At 54.8% G+C, this 20,908-nt stretch overlaps 6 protein-coding genes across 6 annotated transcripts; 1 reads left to right on the plus strand and 5 right to left on the minus strand.

Annotated features, from left to right (window-relative positions):
* Positions 1-111: 111 nt before the first annotated feature.
* On the minus strand, positions 112-2,218 carry P884DRAFT_274091 (uncharacterized protein; the record flags this gene model as incomplete). The annotated part of the gene is made up of 4 exons (XM_069442672.1): positions 112-326; positions 511-1,699; positions 1,742-1,868; positions 1,911-2,218. 4 exons carry the CDS (start codon positions 2,216-2,218, stop codon positions 112-114), a joined length of 1,839 nt encoding a protein of 612 aa, XP_069301778.1.
* Positions 2,219-2,546: 328 nt separating this feature from the next.
* On the minus strand, positions 2,547-3,632 carry P884DRAFT_253615 (dephospho-CoA kinase-domain-containing protein). Its single transcript, XM_069440814.1, has one exon. The coding sequence runs from the start codon at positions 3,574-3,576 to the stop codon at positions 2,740-2,742; it is 837 nt and encodes a 278-aa protein (XP_069301779.1). The 5' UTR covers positions 3,577-3,632; the 3' UTR covers positions 2,547-2,739.
* Positions 3,633-4,606: 974 nt separating this feature from the next.
* Positions 4,607-5,938, minus strand: P884DRAFT_266033 (uncharacterized protein; the record flags this gene model as incomplete). Its single annotated transcript, XM_069441991.1, has 2 exons — positions 4,607-5,137; positions 5,282-5,938. The coding sequence occupies 2 exons, from the start codon at positions 5,936-5,938 to the stop codon at positions 4,607-4,609; spliced, it is 1,188 nt and encodes a 395-aa protein (XP_069301780.1).
* Positions 5,939-7,170: 1,232 nt separating this feature from the next.
* Positions 7,171-8,359, minus strand: P884DRAFT_274094 (uncharacterized protein; the record flags this gene model as incomplete). Its single annotated transcript, XM_069442673.1, has 4 exons — positions 7,171-7,311; positions 7,383-7,523; positions 7,578-7,733; positions 7,934-8,359. 4 exons carry the CDS (start codon positions 8,357-8,359, stop codon positions 7,171-7,173), a joined length of 864 nt encoding a protein of 287 aa, XP_069301781.1.
* Positions 8,360-9,260: 901 nt separating this feature from the next.
* Positions 9,261-10,044, minus strand: P884DRAFT_274095 (Tim17/Tim22/Tim23/Pmp24 family-domain-containing protein; the record flags this gene model as incomplete). The annotated part of the gene is made up of 2 exons (XM_069442674.1): positions 9,261-9,326; positions 9,382-10,044. The coding sequence occupies 2 exons, from the start codon at positions 10,042-10,044 to the stop codon at positions 9,261-9,263; spliced, it is 729 nt and encodes a 242-aa protein (XP_069301782.1).
* Positions 10,045-10,361: 317 nt separating this feature from the next.
* Positions 10,362-16,076, plus strand: P884DRAFT_214865 (putative death-receptor fusion protein-domain-containing protein). Its single transcript, XM_069439246.1, has 10 exons — positions 10,362-10,538; positions 10,663-10,902; positions 10,960-11,822; positions 11,873-12,836; positions 12,907-13,137; positions 13,187-13,433; positions 13,483-13,787; positions 13,837-14,339; positions 14,404-15,095; positions 15,159-16,076. The coding sequence occupies exons 2-10, from the start codon at positions 10,772-10,774 to the stop codon at positions 15,897-15,899; spliced, it is 4,677 nt and encodes a 1,558-aa protein (XP_069301783.1). The 5' UTR covers positions 10,362-10,538; positions 10,663-10,771; the 3' UTR covers positions 15,900-16,076.
* Positions 16,077-20,908: the final 4,832 nt, after the last annotated feature.

The following is a 20,908-nucleotide window of genomic DNA, read 5'->3' on the forward strand; positions in this document are numbered from 1 at the left end:
GGGTTATTTTTTTGTGTTTTTTTTTGTGTGTATGTGTGTGTGTGCGTTCCTAAACAATGGCGGATCCGTACCTTCAAGTGCATCATTTCACCGAATCCCCTTTTTCTTTGCCTATCTACCAGGTAGCCGTCTGCGCAGCGGTCGGGTCCGTCCAGCTCGCCGCGTTGTTGTTATCGCCGCCGTCCCCGCCCTTCCACTCGATGTTGGCCTTGCCGCCGGGCGGCGACCAGCTTCCCGGCATGCTGGAGACGGGGTCGGGGCGGAAGGGCTCCGGCGAGGGCTTGGGGGTGTTGTTGTTGTTGTTGTCGTTGTTTTTATTCCCCCAGCTATTGTTGCCGTCATTACACCAGTCATTGTCGTTGTTGTTGTTGGAATTGTTGTTAGTCCAGTCATTAGGGTCGTCGTTGGTCGGATTGTTGTTGTTTTTGTTCCCCCAATCGCCCGAGTTGCCGTTCTTGCTGTTGCCATCGTTGCTACCGCCCTCGTCTTTCTTCTTCTTCATCTCTTTACTGCCACCGCTATTCTGTCTTGCGGAGTGGGATCCGTTCTTGCTCTTGTTGCTCGGCAGCTTGACCCAGGTAGTCGGCGGTGTACTCCACTGCACGCCGCTGCCTTTGGCCGATTTATACTCGTCATGCAGCGTCTTGTGCCGCTCGCGCGACTTGGAAACGCGGCCCTCGTGCTTCTCACCGTGTCCAGGCTTCAGGTTGCCAAAAAGCGGATTGAGGTCGAACCCATGCCTCTTCAGGGCCTCGGCGTTGAGCGGGCTGCCCGGAATGCCCGAGACGCCAACCGGGCGCTGGTGCGTGCTGCCGTACGGAGGCGCCGGCGGGAACTGGCCATAGGGCTGTCCCCAGGTTGGGTATGGCACTGTATGTGCCGGCTGCTGGGGAGGCGGAGGAAAGCCGGAGGGCATCTGCGGCGCGTTTTCCCGATGGCCGTGCATGGCCTGTGTATCAGACACAGGAAACCAAGCCGGGGCTGGGAACTGCGGGTTGAGACCACCCCGTAGATACGGCTGGCCGTAAGGGTAGCCCCAGTACGGCCCGTGGTAGACACGACAGACGTTCTTGTCGTTGTCGAAGTGGGCATTGGGAGGCGCATCCCGGGACGGATCTTCAACCACATGTTCCATCTGGATGCTGCGCTTGCGGACGGGCATGATGAGGTGCGGGTGGGCTGCATCCGCCTTCTTCTCGTCCACAGCGCCGCCCTTCTTGGACCCGTTGTCCCTGTCCCCCGCTCTGTTCTCATCTGCGGGACCGTCTCGAGTTATTTTCCCCGCCGCTTCTTTGCTTCCGCTGGCCTTTCCCCCTTCCTTTGCCTGACTGTCATTCTTCGTCCCGGCTGCCTCATCACTGTGTTGTTTCTCTTTTTGCTCATTCTCCTTCTTTTTGCCGCTCTGCTTGCCCTTCTTGGGTGGCTCGGACTCTGGGTCTGTCTCAGTGGTCGCCTCTGTTTCCGACGACACGGCGACCGTTTGTTGTTTAGTTTTCTTCTTCCTCTTCGGCGGTTCCGGTTCGGATTCTGTGGCTGTGTCTTCGACAGAGGTAGCATGACCGGTCGACGTGCCGCTTTCGGCTTCTGTATCTGACTTATTCTTCGCTGCTTTCTTGCCCTGAGCGGCTTTGCCATTGCCCTTGTCTCCCACGTTCCCGGTCACCTCATTGCTCTTCCCGTTCTTGGTGATCTCCTCCATCTTGGCCAGCAGCAGCAGTCCGGCCGCGCAACAGGAGCAGACGCAGTTCTGATGCTTGTGCTTGTCATGCTGGGAGCTGCCATTGCCGCTTCTCGCCTCGCGGCTCGAAGGTCTCGCATTCTGTGCGTCCCTCGCCTTTTTAGATCTTGTCCGCAGCTTTTCTTCGCTGCTGGATTCATTCGACGATGCCTCTGATGAAGAAGCTTCTGACGATGCGCCAGAGGACGCCTCGGAGGAGGATGCGTCCTGATGCTTCTTCAGGGCAGGCTTGAGCGGCTTTTTCTCGAATGTAACTTTCTTCTTTTTCTCTGACGTCGAAGGGACCGAAGAAGGCTTTCTATGCTTGTTGCGCCTCCTCGAGGACTTGCTGTTGCGTGGGTAGGTGACAGTGATGGACTCGGTATCGGTCTCATCGTCGGTCGTCACTTCGATCTTGACAACTTCTCGCCCAGAAGGCTTCGCCTTCTTCCTGGGGAGATTTTGACCGACGACCCATTCAAATACTGAATTCGGAGGCATTGTGACGGGCTTGGGACAATCTGACAGCAAACTTCGCGGCTTTGACGAGCAAACCGGCATTAGAGCCCAGGCATCATAACTTGGGTGACAAACCACTTTTGACTGCTGGTCAAAGATAGCCGGTTTGGCGATCGGCGCCCCGTGGTGAATTGTCGGCTTTCTGTTACCACGAGGCGATGGGAATGGGAAGAAGGTGCTAACGCCGCCGTGAGAGTGAAAGGGAGATCAGGCCGAATGTAATCACAAGGGATGATGTGAGCTGCGCTGGTATTGGCAAACGCTCAATCAACGTCGGGGTGACCAAGGAAAAAGAAAAAAAAAAAAATAGAATGGCTACTTTCCACTAACGGATGCTGAAGAGCGAAATCTTGTTGTTGTGCGCGCAAGATGCAATCGCTTAGTCGTCCTCGAGGAAAAAAAAAAACAAAAAAGAACAGTCAAAGAAAACCCGCAGGCGCAACCACCTGGGTGACACCTGGGCCGAGCAATACAACCCCTCGCCTCGATATACCAACTGTAACTCACAGCTTTGCCTTGTCCCGTAGCTCCTGCTCCTCCCACGCCTTGTTGACCCTCGTATTCCTCCAGAACCCCCAGAGCGCCAGGAGCGCGGCGGCCGGCGGGCACGCCCACAGCAGCCAGCTCCACCACCTCGGGCTGGACTTCTCGATCTCCGCCATCGCCCTCCTCAGCTCCTCGGCCAGCTCTTCCTTGCCCGCGTCGTTCCAGACCACCACGCCGCTCCCGTTCCCGGCCGCGGCGGCCCTGGCCTCGCACCTCCTCGCCTTGTCCCTCACGTCGGCCTGGCTCCGCACCCGGTTCTCCGCGTCCTCGGCGGTGAGGTGGGGGTCCCGGCTCCGGAGGCGCTCCATCTGCACGCGGGGGTCCCGGACGGCGACGACGACGACGGAGCCGCAGAACCGGTCCAGCCGGCTCTCGAACAGCAGCGGCACGTCCAGCACGACGGCGCGGTGGCCGCGCAGGTAGCAGCCCAGCACGGCGCGGAACATGGCCCGGCGCACGGCCGGGTGCACGATGGCGTTGAGCGCGGCCCGGTCCCGGCGGCGCTGCTCGTCGTCCCCGAACACGCGCCGCCCCAGCGCCGGGCGGTTCAGCGGCCGCCCCTTGCCCGTCGGCCCGTCCTCGGGCATGTCCGGCCCCGCCGGGACCAGCAGGTCCGGGGTCGAGGGCCCAAAGTACGACACGATCGCCCGGTAGCCGCGCGTGCCCGGCTCGACCACCTGGCGCGCCAGCAGGTCGGCGTCGATGACGGGGAGGGAGTAGGGCGGTTGGGAGAGGAGCGAGGACACTGTCGACTTGCCGGTGGCTATGGAGCCAGTGAGACCGATGAGCAGCATCTTGCCCGCTTCCTCTTCTCCTCTCCTGTTCTTTTTTTTTTTTTTTTTCTCTTTTTCCTTCTTCCCGTCCCGCCCGCTTCTCGAAAGGGTTCCTTCGTTGCTTGTGTGACGGGTCAGCGGAATGTAGGTACGTACGGGCTGGTGCCGGAACTAGCGTAAATCAGAGATGCTTTGTTTGGGGTCAGATAACCACTTTGAACAAATCAGGCATTAAAGTTCGAACATGGGCTTGAGCTTGAACTCGGGCCCGAGGATGACAAGCCGACCCGGTTAACAACTCTCTGATTCTCCGGGGTAAGTGGGGTGAGAGAGGCTCAACTTGCCGAGCTTCAACTTCCAGATCTGGGACAATGTTTCTCTTGGCATGCTCGTCATCGTTAACCAATGGGCGCACGTGTTTGGCATGTCACGGCTCCACTACCATCACGCAGGACAAGGACAAGGGCTGTGTGCTTGCATGTGAAGGGACCTTTCAGCTGCAAACGTCCTTTTAGTGTAATACTACCTACGTAGGATGGAACGCTGTCTGTATCGAGTAGTGTGATGGACCGACACTTCGTTCCTTGAGCAACGACGCGGCCGGGCGGGATCCTAGCGGCTCGGGGCTGATCAAAAGTGGTAATAATCCGTACATCACGCCCAACACCACACACCGCATAGTCAAGAAGTGGGCCAAAGACCAAGCGTCGGAATCCAGGCTGAATTGCAGCTGCCCTCGCTCCATCTATATGAATTCTTCTCCATATAGGCCCTAGCACTGGCAAGCTCTTCAACGCCAAACAGTATAATACGTTGCCAGTGTCTGGTATCATGAGTACGGTCGATATTATTCCTGCTTGGTGGTCTCCATATGATACCTGAAAACAGGTCGCAAGCAACCCGCGGCGTGAAGAAAGTTCGTATGTGAGACCGACCCGAAGAGACCATTGTTTACAAAGCTACAAACTGTGTTAATTAGCGTTCAACCTGTTTACCCGTGAGCGTCAAAGGTACTAACGGCTCTTTTCCGTACGCAGCTCCTTCAAGTTCCCTATTCGGTGAGGCGAACGGCATAAAAGACGCCGTCGTCTGTGCGGTACCAGCGTGCGTCGAGGCGATCGATCTGGCGGCGGGGAAAGACCGCCCAATGGCCGTTCAGCTCGCGAAACCAGTACATGCGGTACGGGTCCGGATCAGCGGGCTTGAAGTCCTGAGGCTCGTAGGCTTTGTTATTCTGTGCTATTCGAATGTTTTGCGCCATCGTTTCGTTGGGAGTCAATCCAACGCCCAGAGCAGGCTCGACATGGACGGGCGGATGGGCCTGCAAGCCAGCAATTTGAGGTGGGTTTCCATTCACCTGTACGGCCTGAATTGGGCCTGGGAGTATCAGCTTCGGACCGCCTCTCATAGCATGATTCTGAACCATCTTTGGATAACCGACCGGTTGCTGCACCACAATGGGATGCATCGGCACCGCAACTTGAGCAACGCCCGGCTGTTGCACTATGATGGGGTTGATCGGTGCTGTAGTTTGAGCAACGCCCGGTGGAAGCCCCTGCATGGGCGTGACAACACTATTTACCTAATTAAAGATGGGTCAGTGAATGTTCTTCCCCCCAAGCTTCAACATTTCACATTATGCGCAACATGACACGGGGTGGATCCGAACGGGAACTCGCCGTGGCGTCGGTCCAACAATTCCCAATAGCCCCATTGAGGCACTGACCATGGAACCGGACATCTGTTGGCCGGTGTACAGCATTCCTGGCGCCGCGCCAACAGGATCTTGGCGAGGCACGTAGCGATGGATCATAGGACCCATCTCAGTGCTGGGAACCTGCGGCTGGAAGTGGACGCCCAAGGGATTGATGACCGGCGGGATCGCAGGAGGCGGCGGGGGCCGAGGGGGAGGTCCCAACTCGTCCGGTGGGTTAACACGCGCAGGGGCAGACGGAGGTTGCTGTAACCCTGTTCCGAACGGGTTCACTGTCGCCGCAAACGGCACGCCATAGGTCGTTTGAGTATGCCCAGCTAGGCCCCAGTAACTGGCATACGGTTGAGAAACTGGATTCGGGAGGACGCTGAAGTGGCTTGCGGGGTTCTGTGCTGCAGTGGTGGTGGCGGGTGCGGAAGCGGGTGCCGAGGCAGGCGCCGAAGTAGAGGACGATGATGTGACGGTCTGATTGCAGTTGCACTCTGGACGCGACCGAGACTGTGAAGCAAAGGAGACGTGCGAGGTCGCCGGACTTCCTTGGGCGGATTTGCGACTGAAGGTGCTGGGCCCAGGAGACGGCGACGGAGGCGAGCTGTCATCCTCGTCCGGAACGATAGACACGCGCCTCGTGGGGGCTTTGCCCTTGAACTCCTTTTTACCGCTGACCATGTCGAATCAGATGCAATGGCCAGTCTAGTAATGAGGATATTGTCGATGGTTGCTTGTATTGCAGTTGAGAAGAAGGGCGCAGGTTGAGTTGAGAGCAAAAGAGACCTGGGAAGGTGCTGCTGTGGAAGAAATTGCCAATGCTAGAGACCTGATGCGGAAGGGACCCAGCGTGAAGTTGATCGGATGATAATAACCACAGAGCCTTTCACGCTCGGTTTGCAAACAGTGAGCGTAAGAGCGGCCACCTGCTAGCTCGGAGTCCAGGGTGATTTTCCCGCGGTTAATTACTGCAGCGTGCCGTGTGTTGCTTGTAAATGTTGAACGCCCGTTCCAGCAAGATACGTCAAAATAATTATTGTGCTTCAGGCCGTGCCAGATGCAAGGAAAGGCGAGATTATAGGACCACTCGGATGTGCACAATGGAAGTTGAAAAGAACCAGATCAACTTACCATATTGCGGAGCAACCAACTTTGGCCGTTCCAGACATATTGGTACTGGGGTGCTGGCTGCCGATTGCCACGCTCGTACTGGGCTTTGGAGAAAGGAAAGCAAGGAAAACACATGTTGCAGTGTGTGATGGGTATTGCTCTTAGAGGTGCTGGTGCAGGAGGATAACTTGGTATCTTAAACCGAGGTGAAGCTTAGCTGAGAGGGCTCGGTAGGGCGGCTGCATAAAGAAAGATAGGCGAGTAACCCCCTCCCCCACTTACAGCTTTGACAGACTGCTGGGTTGTGGGAATCCCGAGTCAAAGCGAGGCTCGCCGTGGTTCAGGTGCTGTTCGGATGAATCCTCGCGACTATAACAGAGGACAACATCTGGTGATGGCAAGCCTGAGATATCCCAAATCCAGCAAACTAGCTCAAGTTTCACACATGCCTCGAGTGTCCCTGACTGCAGAGGAAGTACCAAGCTATCAAGCTTGAATTTTTTCCTCTCATATACAAGACATATTAGCCGACCAAGCCGAGACGCTCCTGGTAGCTAATAAAGCTAGATCTTCCAGCCAATGCACCGTCGGTATCATTCCCGGTTCTTATTAATTACACAGCCAAACTATCCCCGGCGATCAATCCGGTCGCCAGAAGTAAACACCCAAAAGGAGCCAGACCTCAACTTGGAGCCGCTAGAACGCCAAAAGTTGAATACAGGAAAGATACTCTTGACTCTTCATCTTCCCTTGCCCTCTAGCATGGCAGAACCATAGAGCCACGTGAACTCCAAGGTAGACACCTAGCCTCCATTAAAATATTGTCTTTCTGTTTCTTGCGGTTTCTGGAGAAGAGAGGGCTCGATCTCTTGGCAGAACTTCATCTGCCGTCGCTGGAGGTTGAAGACTCGGTTGCAGAGCTTATAGTGCCTCAGCAGCGAAGGCTGTACATTTCAGAGAGACTAAAATCAACATCGACTGGCGCTCTATCAGACATGAGGCAATTTTCACTCACCCGAATGATGGCCACCCATTTGCTTTCCTCCCGGCTCTCCCGCTTCATCAGCTTGATGTCGTTGGGCCGTCTTCTCAGTGGCTTCCACTTGCACTCTTCCGTCGGTGTAGCCACATCCCGCTCATTACAGAGAACGTACAGCTAGTCGGCCTCGTTCATGGTGGGTTGCCGCGACTTGAGTTCTTCACAGAGGACCTCGGCCTCCTCGACGGCGTCTCGGGGATGGTAGATTGTCTCAAGGTCCTTCAAGAGCCTGTCCCGAACGGCGTCACGGTTGAACAAAGGGTTCGAATAAGCCTCCAAAGAATCGATAACTTCGCTTTCAGTGCAATTCCAGTCCATGTTGTACAACTTCATATTGACGCTGCCAAATTCCGTGATGTTGACGACGCCAAATCTGAACTGAGGGTGCTGAGGGTCGTTGGCCGAAACCTCAACGCCTGTTTGCATCAGACGGTACCTGGCAAGGATCTTGATCTATTGAGCGGTTAGGTTAACTGACAAATCGGCACCTTCGTGGAAAGGTGTGTCGAAGATGTTGGGCCAGGTACCTTCCCATGAAAGTCGAGTCGCGAAGCATTGTCGCCATCCGGGAACTCCCAGAAACATTTCTCGTTAACCTCTTTCTCCAGGAGTTTGTCCATCTCGCGCACAGTCGGGCCGTTGGCGGGGTTTCGAAACCAGCGCTCGAGCTTGTCTATGCGTTCTTCGAGAGGAGGGGGAAGCCCATCTCTACTCTCATCGTAAGGAACATAAACGTAACCCCCCTTAGTGTCCGGCATAAGACATCCAGGCCCCGCCGAGGGAAGGGAGTCGTGGCCCCAGCACATGGCGACGATCTGTGCCGCGAGCTCCCTGTCGGGGATCTTTTTCTGCTTGATCTTCCACCCGGTAACGCGCTGCGAAATGGACTCTTCTATGATCCGCTGTAGCGTAAGCTGAACGTTTTCTCCGTCAACCTTGAACAGGCTTTCCATGGCGTATGGCTGCAGAGTGCTAGGTGGTAAAGATAAAGAAGGTAAGCAATGGCATGGGAGAAGGAGAGCGGGGCGAAGAGAATAGACGGGAAACGGGACTCGGAATCTATGCAATGCGAAGAGAGTCTTGAAGAACCTTGATGGAAGGCGCGAAGGATAGCAGCCGGGAATGGCAAGCCGGGCCCGCAAATTGAAGAGGGTACTTAGCCATTGCCAGATTGTGGGCCTGCGTGCGTTTATTTGGATGTTTTTTAAAGCTTCCGTTGGCGATGACTATTGGTATTGCGAGTTGACGAGAGGGTGAGGTGCAGCGTGGAAGCAACTGATAAACACTCAAGTAACAGCAGGATGTACGAAGTAGTGCAATGCCCACTCAACGATCGTGACCCACGTGGTTGACACATGGTTAAGGGGCAAACCGGCCTCCTGTAAGCGTAGAAGAAGGGAACAGGAACGTAAAGGCTATAACGAGTCTTGTGGTGATGGTGGGTAGAACAAACTCGGGTGTCCCAATGCGACGAGGCGGCGATGCGCATCCCCACCAAGCCAACTTTGAATCATTCAACCTTAGTCGTTCTGGAGTCGGCCCACGATGCTAGTTTCTAGGGCTTTGTCAACTTCAAGTGACAAAAGCCCGCCGCATGCCTATACGCCCAACCTGCGCTCTATGACCATAAGCTGCTATTATACAATTTCCACAGGAGGAGAGATACCCTGCGCTATGCATACCCGCCCTTTCACCCCCGTGCCGAGTTTCGTACACGTCAGTCCTCAACGGGACATTTAGACACAAAACAGCTTTGTGAAAGAGAGCTGCCCTCTGTAGATTACAAAATGAGATGTGATGGCGAAAAACGCTCCACAAACTGTGTGGACAGGCATAGAAAACCCGGGCACAAGTTTAGAGTGTTGCGAGACGCTCCACATGGGTGTCCTTAGAGCTCTGGAAGAGGGTCCTTCGGGCAATCTACGTGATACCTAGTTAGTGTCATGAAGCGCATAAGCAAAGGAGGAAGACATACCGCCCAGCAACCGGCCACAGTGGCCACAATCCCACCAGAGATGGCCATCTGCCGAAGGCCCCTTGTGCTCTTAAACAGCATACCGCTGAGCGCGCCGGCCACGATGGTGTTGGCGGCGTCGTTCTTTCCCCTCAGATATCCAATGTATGAGTTGATGCAGTTGTAGCAGATGGCGACCACGCCAGCCGAGTTTCCCAAGAACGGGCCTCTCCGCGTGACCGAGTTGAGAACCGAGTTCAACCGAAGCCTTGGCGGCTCGCCGACTGACTTCCGCAACCCTTCCTGCAAGCCCCATGCACCTCCTATCGTCAGACCAGCCAGGTATGTTGTTCCGGTGCCGTAGCAGAGATCATCCGTAAAGCCGCGTGAGGGCAATGCCGACTGCGAGCCTGGCAAATCTGAGAGCGCCGAATCTTCAAGCGTGAGGTATTCAAGCGTATCCTTGTTCAAGCCCGCGAGAGGGTGTAGTGATGAGGGGTCGGCAAAGGAAGAACTGCCAAGAAATGATTCCACACCCTGGGCGGAGGTAGGATCAAAGGTAACAGTTGGCTGGAAGGTGGAGGTGGAGGTATGGTGCTCGGGCGCGGCGGGCGCGGCGGGCGCGCTTGATGACGAGGTTTGCGGCGAGGACTTGCGTCCAGTCAGGGCATCCCAGATTGACATGTTGGGCGAGGAGATAGAAGGCGATCAACCGGGAGGTATTACCAAGCTCGGAGCTGAAATCGGGAGGGCTGGGTGTTGCTGTGAGATGGAGCCGGCAACGCCTTGTTCGCCCAAGTCTCGTTCGTCAGTGATGTCGGGTGGGAGGACTATGCCAGGCTCGCGACTTGCGACCGATAAGGAATCAAAAAAATTTACGGAACTGGTCCTGGTCCGTGCGTTGAGCTGAATGACTCCACAACTGAGCACTTCCATTCTTGGCATATGTCTGTCTTGGAAATTCTCATACAGGATGTAAAGTTCAGGGAAGGGCGGGTTATTTTGAAGTGTAGGATGCTCTCCGTTCTGCGGTGCTTAGATTGGCGTTTTGCCTTATCTTGTTCGCCGCAACTCGTGACAGTCTGAGAAGTTGATCTTGTAGCCAATACTAACCTGATACGGCTCGAGGTGAGCACGGTGTGTCTTGAGACTTTTCAAGGTGACGCCTGCCAGAACCGGTGCGTACCCCATACATTCCCAAAATTTCTCCTTCGCTCTTGCCTAGCGGTTCGGGTCTGCCCAAGCACATCTAATTTAGGCATGAATGACTGAACTCTGACCCAAGTGAGATTGTGACCCCAGTCACTAATCCGTACTTGCTTGCGGTCCTTCTCTTCGTGTTGCCCGCAAACCCTTCGCCTGGAGCCGAACTACCAACGTCCGACCCCTCCCAAAGCCAGTATCACAAAACATGCAGGGGCCTCAAAAAGCTACCCCGACCAGATCAGGGGACCCTCTTGCAGAGATCGACCCTGAAGTCTTTGAGAACGCAAATACTATTAGCAGATGGCTGTTGAGTCAGGAAGAAGAATCCCGTCCACAGTAGGTCTCGCGAAGCATTTAGACAAAGACTTCTTCCATGAAACTAAGACGCAGCAGGTTGGCCCAGGCGATTTTTGGGAAACTTCTTCAAGAGGCGTCTCAGTCGAGGCAATACCACGGCAATGGCCATGCTTGTGTCAAGCTCTGCAGCTTTGTTCAGCAGTGCGCCAAGTCGAGCGACGAGGCACTGAAGCGATGGGCTTTTACCGAATCTTTATCCAAAGGGCTCTTTCACTTCTACCTCGAATGGTACGAACACGACCCTCACCGAGCCCTGCGGCTGGTGTTGGATGTGCTCGTGGTGTCATCAGCTTCCAACCCATGCCCTGAAACTGGAAGGGCTGTGAAGGGCCACATCTTGAAGACCCTCATCTCGATCATCACTCGCAAGTCCACGCAGCAGTTGACCAAGTCCGGCCTACAGTGTCTTGACCACTTTATGAACAAGCGCGTGCTCAAGCTAGCTGACATCGCTGCCGAGTATAAAAAGGTCGAACCGGTAGTGGCAAGTTTGCCCAGCCTATCACTATGGAAATCCTTTGCCTTCCATCTATTTTCCTGGATGGAACTCACTTACGCTTGCCCTCTGGCCGGAAAATGTCTTGTCCATCTATTCCGAGGCCTGATCACAACATCACTGGACGGGGGTGCCGCGGAGCCAATGGGCTTCACCCTGGATGTTTGGCGACAATGGCTTCAGGATGCCTTGGCACGCAACCCAGAAATACTGGAAGATATCAAGAACTATGTGCTTGCTCCGATGTTCAAAACGGAAAGAGATGCATCTCTTAGGCTCCTTGAGGTCTTCAATCGAAGTCAGCCTTTGACTACTCTTCGAGGCGACTTAACCGACCAGGGACTCCTACTTCAATTGGCTGCGCTTGAGCTTGGGAAGAAGAATGGCATGGTCGAGGAACCAAGTAAGTCGATCGGTCTATTGAACGGTTGCGATACTGATAACATTCCACAGGCAAGAGCGGCGGTGTTTCACCATCAGCGGCGAACAGGGTGGTACTCCAAGAGACTCTTCTCGACAGGCTGCTAGCGTATCCTTCAGTATCTGTCAGGTCCAGCGCCTTCTCGCTGCTAGTGTCATCACAGGCTACCACAAAGCCGTTCTCGGAAGCTGCTTTCGACCTTTTGAAGAAGCATCTGGCCGCGTTTCATATGGATTACGATGCCAAAGTCCGCAACGAGGTGCTCGGCCATACTAAAAATCTCATCAAGAGGGCAAAAAACGTCATCACCGTCGCGCAAAGAAGTCTTGTTGCTCATCAATCTGCTGGAGATGGGAAACACCCGCCGCCCAAGAAGAAGTTTGGCCCCGAGGTTGCGCTCAAAGATGCTTCCGAAGCAAGACAGGTCCTTGACCGTCATGAAGAATTCCTCCGCTGGTACATGATGTTCTTAAGGAGCGAGCTTCTACCCACAACGTCGTATCAGCGGCACATCACCGCTATTAAAGCGGCACTCTTGCTTCTCAAGGTGGGAAAACACGCAGGAGATACTGACGACACAGTCGACAAGGACATCGCACAAGGAATATCGTCTGACTCCACCTGGATCCGCCTTCTCCTCGACCTCCTGCTTGACCCATTCGACGATGTTAGGGATGGTGCTGCAGCAATTCTGGCCTTGCTTCCATCGGGCACCGCGGGATCTGACATAGCCAGTTCTGAGAGCTTCCTCAAAATCTTGAGAGTTTTCTGCGCCCGAGCCAGCGCTCTGGCTGACAGGACCGGACGAGCAGATCACGGTGATGGAGCTGCTCGTTCTCAAGGTCTTCTTTGCAGTTGGATAAACAAACCAGATCTACAGATTGCTCTTCTCTCGGAGATCCTTGAACGTCTTGAGGCCAAAATATCAAAGGCGGAAGATGACTTGGGCCACGCAGCTATCGAAAGCCCAGTACACGCGGACTTTGCTGCGATCAGGTATGTTACAGTTTCCATACACCCAACCTGCTTCTATACTCTCTCAGGCCTAGACATTGACAGGTTTCAGCTATGTCTGGCAGGTCATAGCCAAACAGACTTTCAACGACAAGCAATTGGAGCTCATTCACCATCTGCAGCGCCGTGTCTTTTTCTGCGCGCAGCAGATATGGTTTGTAGTAAAGCACGTCCTCTGCGACGATTCTCCAGAAGGTCATTTGCCTGAGGAGTTCGAGGACATTGAAGGGCTGGATACCAAAGATCTCTTAAGTTATAGCTTCCGGGCAGTTCACGAGTCTAGGTATGATCGTGCCCTCCGACTGCCACTGACTCAACTAATATGACTCAAGCAACCTCTTGCGGCTTTTGGTGGGAACACTCAGGCTGAAAAACACAGCTGGCGCGCCCTTACCCCCAATCGACGTATTCAGAGAGACGGGGTATTTGGCCTTTGAACAACTCGCAAGCTTACGCCATCGCGGGGCCTTCTCGACGGTCTCTTATACCTTCTCAACCTGTTGTCAACTTACCCAGCAGCTCAGAGAGGTATACCCAGAGATCGACGAAGCAGAAAACCTGCTTCGTGAATGGTACCAGGTAAGACGAGCAATTTATGTTTCCGTTGTGCTCACGCTAACATCATCAGGGGGCGATCGGCTGTATTATGACCCAGGCCTCGACGACTCGTCGGTCGGCCGGTATTCCATCCCTCATCGCAGCGGTTTTGACGGCAAATGCGGCATCACCGTCCTTCGATGAGGTTTACGGAACCCTTGAAAAGATCGGCAGGAAGCCCGTTCGAGTTTCCCAGACCGACGGCTCAAACTTGCCTCAAGTGCATGCTCTCAACTCGCTGCGGGAAATCTTCAGGAGCTCGCTCTTGAGCAGAAAGGCCGAGGGCTACCTGGCTCGGACCCTTCATCTGGCAGCGACCAGCTTAAGATCCGAGGTGTAAGCTCCAGAAAGCCCCTCGTTTGAGACACTTGCTAATCTAAAATAGTTGGGCCATACGAAACTGCGGTCTTCTTCTCCTGAGAAGTCTCATCGACTGCCTTCTTGGCACTGGTGAAAGTAAGGCCGCCATCGAGTCCGGCTGGGACGGCCATTCAGTCCGCATCTCCTACACTAAATATCCAACGTTGCCAGGAGTTATCCTCAACCTTCTGCGCTCGGCGGACAAGACACTCGATCAACCATCACAGTCTGGCGCTGCTGAGGCAGTGTTCCCAGCACTAGACATTATCCGCCGTGCAGGGCCTCCTGAGGAGCACTGTTTAGAGTTACGGAAACACATCGAGGGGTATCTTGGTAGCAGCCTTTGGCACGTGCGAGAAATTGCCGCCAGGACACTGTGCTCTTTTTTGCTGCAAGAAGACTGGGCTCGAGAAATCGGAAGGCTTCTCGAAGAATCAGGGGGTGCAACGAATCGGCTCCATGGTACCCTTTTGACGGCAAAATTTGTTATTGAACGGAAGGTTGACTTAGGGGTGGATCTTAACTTGGGTAAGTGTTGGCAACCTACTTCACATGCAACAAGCCCGTCACTAACTATTTGAAACACGAAAAGATTCGGCGTCGGTCCAAGCTCTCTTGCAGCACTTGTCCGACAACCAGGAGGCTTTTGCTCACTGCCCAGAGCTCCAAGCGGTGCATCTTGAAATCCTCAACCTTCTCTCAAGTTTCGGTTTCCATTCGCAGGTTGCGAAGGTCACTCAGCTCCCGAGAAGTGCAAGACGACACGGGTCGTCATCTGCGTTGTTGGACCTTCATACGTCGTTGAAGGCGGTGCATGATACGGCGGCATCAAGAGATGTGGAGTGTCTCCGAACGCATTTCCTCACGACACTCGGTAGCGACGTTAATACAGCAAGCAGGATGCTGGAAGCCATTCCGGAGGCATGGAAACCAGCGGAGAGTGTTGCGACCAGCAGAGCACTTTGTGAGTTGTATCTGGAAGCCTGCACTGTCTCCTCGGCACCTGAAATTCGGGCTCAGGCACTCACAAACCTTGGCTTATTGATGGATGGCATTCTCAACCGTGGGGAAGTGGCAGGGTTGCCGAGTATCGAACAACTTGATAGGCTCTGGAGCCAGCTTCAAAAAGGAGAAATCAGCCCTGCCTTGTCATGCGCTGCTATCCAGACAAGTGGCACAATTATGGCTGCATTGGTGTCCCAGGGCACGGGCAACACCCCGGATAGGGTGCGAAGGCTGAGGAGTTGGGGAGATATGCTCAGCGAGAGCTTTGATGTTGACAATGTAAGGAAACAGCTGATCTCGAACTATTTCCATCATACCTTTACTGACAAGCCGTGAATACAGCCGTTTGACATAAGATACGCAGCAGCGTCTGCACTCAAGTCCTTCTTTGCTGGAACCAGAATCCATAGCTGGGACACACAGTATCTCCCGTGTTTCTCAGCACTCTACGACAGTCTGATCGACGACGACGAAGAAGTCCGGGAAACCGCCGCCGTCGCTGCCTCTGCCATCATGGGCACGCCCGCTATCGCCCCGACAGCTGCTGACAGTCTCGTCCCGTGGTTGCTGCGTCAGTTCGGAGAGTCGACAGAATTCCAGTCGCGCGTGATCTGCAGGATGGTTGGCCAGCCGTATACAGACGACGAGCACCTCCAGCTAGTCCCCGCTGAGGACCAGCTGCACAAGGCCATGGACTTTGACGACTCGCTGTTCGCGGCCGAGGAGCAGAACCTGTTCATCGACGAGGTGCGGGAGACAGCCCGGTGGCGGGGGGCGTTTGTTGAGATGCTGCGGCTTGCTGGCAGCAGTAATGGCCCACTAGGTTGCCTGAAGAAATGGGTTGAATCTGGGCTCAAGTGCCTCATCGGGATCACGAGGACGGAGAAGGAGGACGGCCCACTTGGCTGGACGTCGGATCAGCATGTGTTTGCTGTCTGCGCCCGCATCCTGCTCTGCGCTGTGGCGATTACCGAGGTTACCGAGGAGCCTGGTGAAGCCGTCATGGAACTACTGACTGAGTTGAGGGAGGTGGGAGGACAAACGAGTTTTCACGGAGCATTGTTGGAGATGGCAAGATCTTGAGTGGAGGCTTGGAGATACACGTCCACACCCTTTTCCCGAGGACAACGCGCTGTTTGCCATTGCTCATTGTCACTTTTGTCGCCCCACTTCCCAGGTTGCGGGAGCGCGCTCATGTTGGGCAAGTCTTGGTGTCGCCTTGGACCCTGGTAGTATCGAATGATGCAGGTTACTTGTATCCTACACGCACATTGGACGGCTGCATGTATCGACAGGCGACGCTTGCCCTTGAAATTCGCTCAGCTCAAGCTGTGCAGCAGGCTTCCCGCCAACATGCAGTTGTGCAATGCAGGGACAGGTTCTTCCTGCAGTCGCTGGCCTGCAGGCGCAACCTTCTCCACAGAGGTCAAGTGTCTTTAGAGGCAGCCCAGGCCGGCTTAAACCATGTGGAACCAGAAGGTTATCCCGAGACAAAACTGCTCAACATCTCTGGTGTTTTTTTCCTTTTTGCCGACGCTAACCCAGCCTGCTCGGTTTTGGGTCTTCGTGAAAAAGTTTTTAAAGGGAAAACCCTTGAATGTGGCGTTGCCGGCTACGTGGCAGCGACATTAAGGCAAGGATTCCACTACACAACATGAACTAGGGCGGCCCGATGAACGGCGGTTCGGCTGCCTCCGAGCGCCCCACTGGGCGACCGTTGCCGGCAGCACAGCCCTGCCCCGCCGGGCTCCACGGCCAAACCTCTTCAGCTCGGGACCGCCAGTCCGTTTTTTGGTTCTCTTTGCCAGCAAACCGCGAACTACTTGCGTAGTGGAACATAGGGCGCATGATCTAGGTATGTCGACCGATGCATGTTTCAGCTTCGTTTGTCTTCTCCCTCCTTTGGTAGACGGGAGAGTTGAAGCCTGGTGGTGACGTCAGCCCTGTTAGGCCCTTGATGCAGCTCCGAACAACGGATCCGTCCCATTGGTACGGAGCAACGAAAACCTAATCCCACAGGAGCTTGTCAATTATTCCTCCACATGTGACTCGAAGGATGCGTGGTCTGGCTGCATGGAGGCGAATTTTGAACCGTGGCCTGGGTGGATCACGACAAATTTTGCATTGCCCAATCTCTTGTTAATACGAAGTACTAAGTACTCCGTACTTCGGTAGGAGGGGCGGAGATTCGGCTGCGGCGGGGACGCGAAGTGACGTCGCCATCACCGAAGAAAATATGGCTTCGCTGGGTGAAATCAGTGGCAGAGAGGCATGGTGGCGTCGAGGAGGATTCCATCTATTGATCGACGTCCTCGTACCTAGCGCCTCCCATGGACGGGTTGGCAAACAGCTCGACACCCTTGTCACGGTGACGGATTGCGATGCGATGTAGATAGTCGGGCGACGACTTCGCGTTCGGATACTGACGACGCAGGATGCCGCTAGAATGCCGGTCCAATAAACACTGGGAAGCTCGGGAAGGAGTCTGCCCGATTCGAGTCAGCTGAGTCCATCGTCAAGTCTGGGAGTCAGGGCAGGATGCTTCGAAGCATGCGCATCACTTCTTGACTGGCTGCATAATCTCGACCGAAGTTCCCAGGCCCTGTCGGTGGGCTTCGAGCCGAAGATGAGAGGGCGGTTCGAAGGCGAGCGGTGGCAAGACTCGAGCGTCGCGAGGGGCGGTCTGGCGCTCCTGCGGGCACGGTCGAGCAAGCAGGTCGCAAGGCCATGAACGGTATTTGACAACTCCACGTTCTGCAATTGGGAGCTTCTGTATCACGGGACCTTCCATTCTCAGAACTAATCTCCCGCGGTCAAGTGACTAGGAGGACCTTTGTCATAAGATCGACCAGTTTCCCCCGAACCGCGCGGCGCGGCGCTTGTCGCCTCAACTTGCCCGGTAACCCTGGTCGATCGCCCATCGCTTGGCGGCCGAACACGCACGCCACTGAGAGCCACAGAACGCTTACGTACGACGCCGTTGGAGACTCCTTGGTTCACTCGCTTGGGGAGAAATCCACCCTCTGATGAAACACAAATTCTGGGGTGGGAAAAAAGCTTTCGAAAGAAGCAGCCACCGAAGTTCCAGGAGGAAGGTGAGACTCGAGCTCTTTCAGCGCGTTAGAGTCCAACTAATGAGGTATGAGTTGTTCGTGTAGGTACCTACCTACGTACCTAGGTATGTACTGCATGTACCCGGTTTATGTACCTATGTACCGTGCGTATACCTCCCTTATGTTCAGTGTGTAGGTACATACATATATGTGTATCAGGTACGTAGGAAAACCTCGCATACGGCATGAAGGTACCTTCCTCCCTACATATAATACTTCAGGCAGGTGCTGTACAGTACAGGTACGGAGAGTTACCTAGGAAGCCGTCGTGCCACAAAAACACAGACCAGGCTTTCCTGTAATTTCTGCCTACAAACTGTCCGTAAGGTTGGGTATTAACTCCAAGGCTCTCTGTCCGCTTCATCTGCCTCTTTACTTTAGACAACCCGCGCGAACACGGTTGAGCGGATCATCATCGAGATGCTATAAACAGCATGTTTCATGTTTCTAGTCAGAACTTTGATGGCCCAGAACAGGTTCTGTCGCCCCGGTTTTTGCAGTAGCGGCATCAAGCGCCGACCCGCTGCTTCCCTGCACCCACGACTCGAAAGAAACGGAAACAATGGCACCTCTTCTGTTCTAGGCCAATTTTCAAGTACCCAAAAGGAATCTTAAGTTTCATTCTCTTCCATCCAATCAGCGGCCTCAACCTCGGTTCTACTCCAGATAAAGGTTAAGTGGGCGTCAGACCGGCAGCCAATGAGGCTTAGAAGCAGGGATCTGAACTCGCACACCTTCTGCTCACCTTCCAGACTAGCACAGGACGACAGACGGGCTCCTCCATCGACTGGAGACTTGCGTTCGCTGGCGAGTCATTAACCTTTCTCCATCTATGGTCGGCTCTCCGTCCACACATTGTTGTGCCGTTGGAAGAGGGAATAGGGGGTTGTCTCGTCGTGCTTCCATTCTCGACTCTTCCCGAGAAACCACGAGGTACCGATCCACGTTTGCACAACCAGCTACCACACAGTAATGCACTCTAACTGCCCTCCACTCCCAGTCGTTGAGTGTACGCCGCACCGGTTTCTAACACTCGTTACCCCGCGGCTTACCGTATCTGGGCGTCCCCTTTGGATTCTCAAGGCGCAAGAGGTGCCGAGGAGAGGATGCGGAAACAAACCTGGCGAGCGGGTCTGGCGATGGAGACTGCCGGCTGGCTACCCATCCACACGCAAGAGTATTAACGGGAATGAGGAGCCTCTCCTCCTCCAACCCCCTCCCTTCCCCGCGCGCTAGGTAGTGTTCCAGATTCGCATGCTCGATGGCGTCTCTCTGCTGTAGCCGACTTTGGAACCTTTGAGGCCCGTATGCAGCAGCCCGGTTTCGGAAGGGAGCTTGATAACATGGCGTCTGCATCCGCCCCTTCTTCCGGGTAGTAGTCTCCAAGCTTAGCGGATGCATGGCGATCTTGCAGGCAGGCAGGACCGATGGCTTGACACAATCTCCTGGGGCGAATAGAAGCCCTTTCTGTACGTGTGTCTTGCGCCGCCGAAACGATCTCCTTTGGACGCTTGTCCAACGCTTCTGGCGTTGTGCATATGTCCAGACAATTCCATTCATCACCCACCAACAGTATGGCCTAGACTGCAAGAGATTAGCGCGTGGTAGATTAGCTGCGCGGCTCGAGGCGAGCTTCGTGCAGCGCAGAATGCCCACCACCCACCCAGCTGCATTATATCCCTTCCCCCCACCCCTTCCCAGATAGTGGAAACGATATGTTTGAAATCAGTGGTACACGATATTGGAAACACTTACGCGGTATACCAACGATCAAGCAGCATCCAGATCTCTGCAACCCCTACTCGCCATGTCCCCCGACGACATCGGCCGCATGTGGAGGCCACCCGGGCGTCGAAATAGATTACGTTGCGCAAGACGGTGGGCCAAGCGGTGATGCGACAATCTATTTTTTTTTTCACAATTCAGGAAATGTGTTGCTTCGATGGGGGCTCGAAGCGCCGTGCACAAGCTCGACCCTCCTCGTCAGTCGTGGGAGGTATCATGATGACAACGGAAAGAAACCGGATTTTCCGCCGACCGGCTGCCAGGTGTTGTCGACACGGTCCGCCCGCAGGTAAGAGCCAAGAAGAGCCGCCCGTTCCAGGTAATTGAGCGGCAGAGTGGCCGCTGGCTGGTGGCGGCTTTGCACAGCAGACGGGGAGATGGAGAATGACTCCTCTGTCGCAGCACACGGAGTTTGACTTGCGAGCAAGCCACAAACAGTGCAACGGGTCATATACCTCCTCTGTGTCTTGAAACAAACACGGGAGAGCGTGCTCCCATGATTCGTTCGCTGCGGACTTTCCAATCTGCTGCCCTCTCTGATATGGACCCCTTCCAGTTGTTCAGCGGAAGCCGCCAAAAGTTGGTCGTCCACAACTTCCGAGTGCTGATCGAGGCTCGGCGGGGCGAATTTCAGGCGGGGTTGGCTGCCTGTCTTGGCGGAGCGGTACATACGTACTCGATGGTTACCGAAGGGGCTCAGTGGCGCTGCACTGACCACCTGCAGCTTTTTCAGCTCCGGTCGCATGCCACCAACCTGGTTCCGGGCGAGCCCATTCGCCTGGTGACCGTCGGGATTTGCATTCAGCATGTCGTCGCTTTACGCAGCCCTCCAACGGAGGCTCCAGAGTAGAGACACGGCATTGCCGTGCCCACGATCCTTTCTCCTGGCCTCGGTGCTGGCGACGCGCACGCATTCTCAAGGGGCAGACAGAGTTTGCCCCCAACTTCTTCACTTGCCTGTGGCTTTGGGCCCTGCCCTGATTGAAACTACGCTTGGGGGCCGTTTGAAAGACGTGCAATGTATCCGTACTGTAAAAGTACTCACAATGTCTCCCGATATACAGTACAAAACGGTGCTACTTCCTACCCCTTGCTACCTTAATCAGCGAACTAGCCAACCGACCTACACTAGGCGTCCCGCCCCATGCCCTGTTTCCATTGGCTCCGGACACGAATGAAAGGTCTCGCAGTTTA

Source organism: Thermothelomyces heterothallicus (assembly GCF_042370625.1).
Source record: "Thermothelomyces heterothallicus CBS 202.75 unplaced genomic scaffold P884_scaffold_1, whole genome shotgun sequence".
Classification (NCBI taxonomy): Eukaryota; Fungi; Ascomycota; class Sordariomycetes; order Sordariales; family Chaetomiaceae; genus Thermothelomyces; species Thermothelomyces heterothallicus.

Excerpts from the sequence above, each read along its gene's own strand:
- P884DRAFT_214865 (XM_069439246.1), top strand. The coding sequence starts at position 10,772 with ATGCAGGGGCCTCAAAAAGCTACCCCGACCAGATCAGGGGACCCTCTT. Across the intron at positions 13,788-13,836 it reads ACCAGCTTAAGATCCGAGGT|TTGGGCCATACGAAACTGCG; the intron begins GTAAGCTCCAGA and ends AATCTAAAATAG. Across the intron at positions 14,340-14,403 it reads AGGGGTGGATCTTAACTTGG|ATTCGGCGTCGGTCCAAGCT; the intron begins GTAAGTGTTGGC and ends AAACACGAAAAG.
- P884DRAFT_253615 (XM_069440814.1), bottom strand. The coding sequence starts at position 3,576 with ATGCTGCTCATCGGTCTCACTGGCTCCATAGCCACCGGCAAGTCGACA.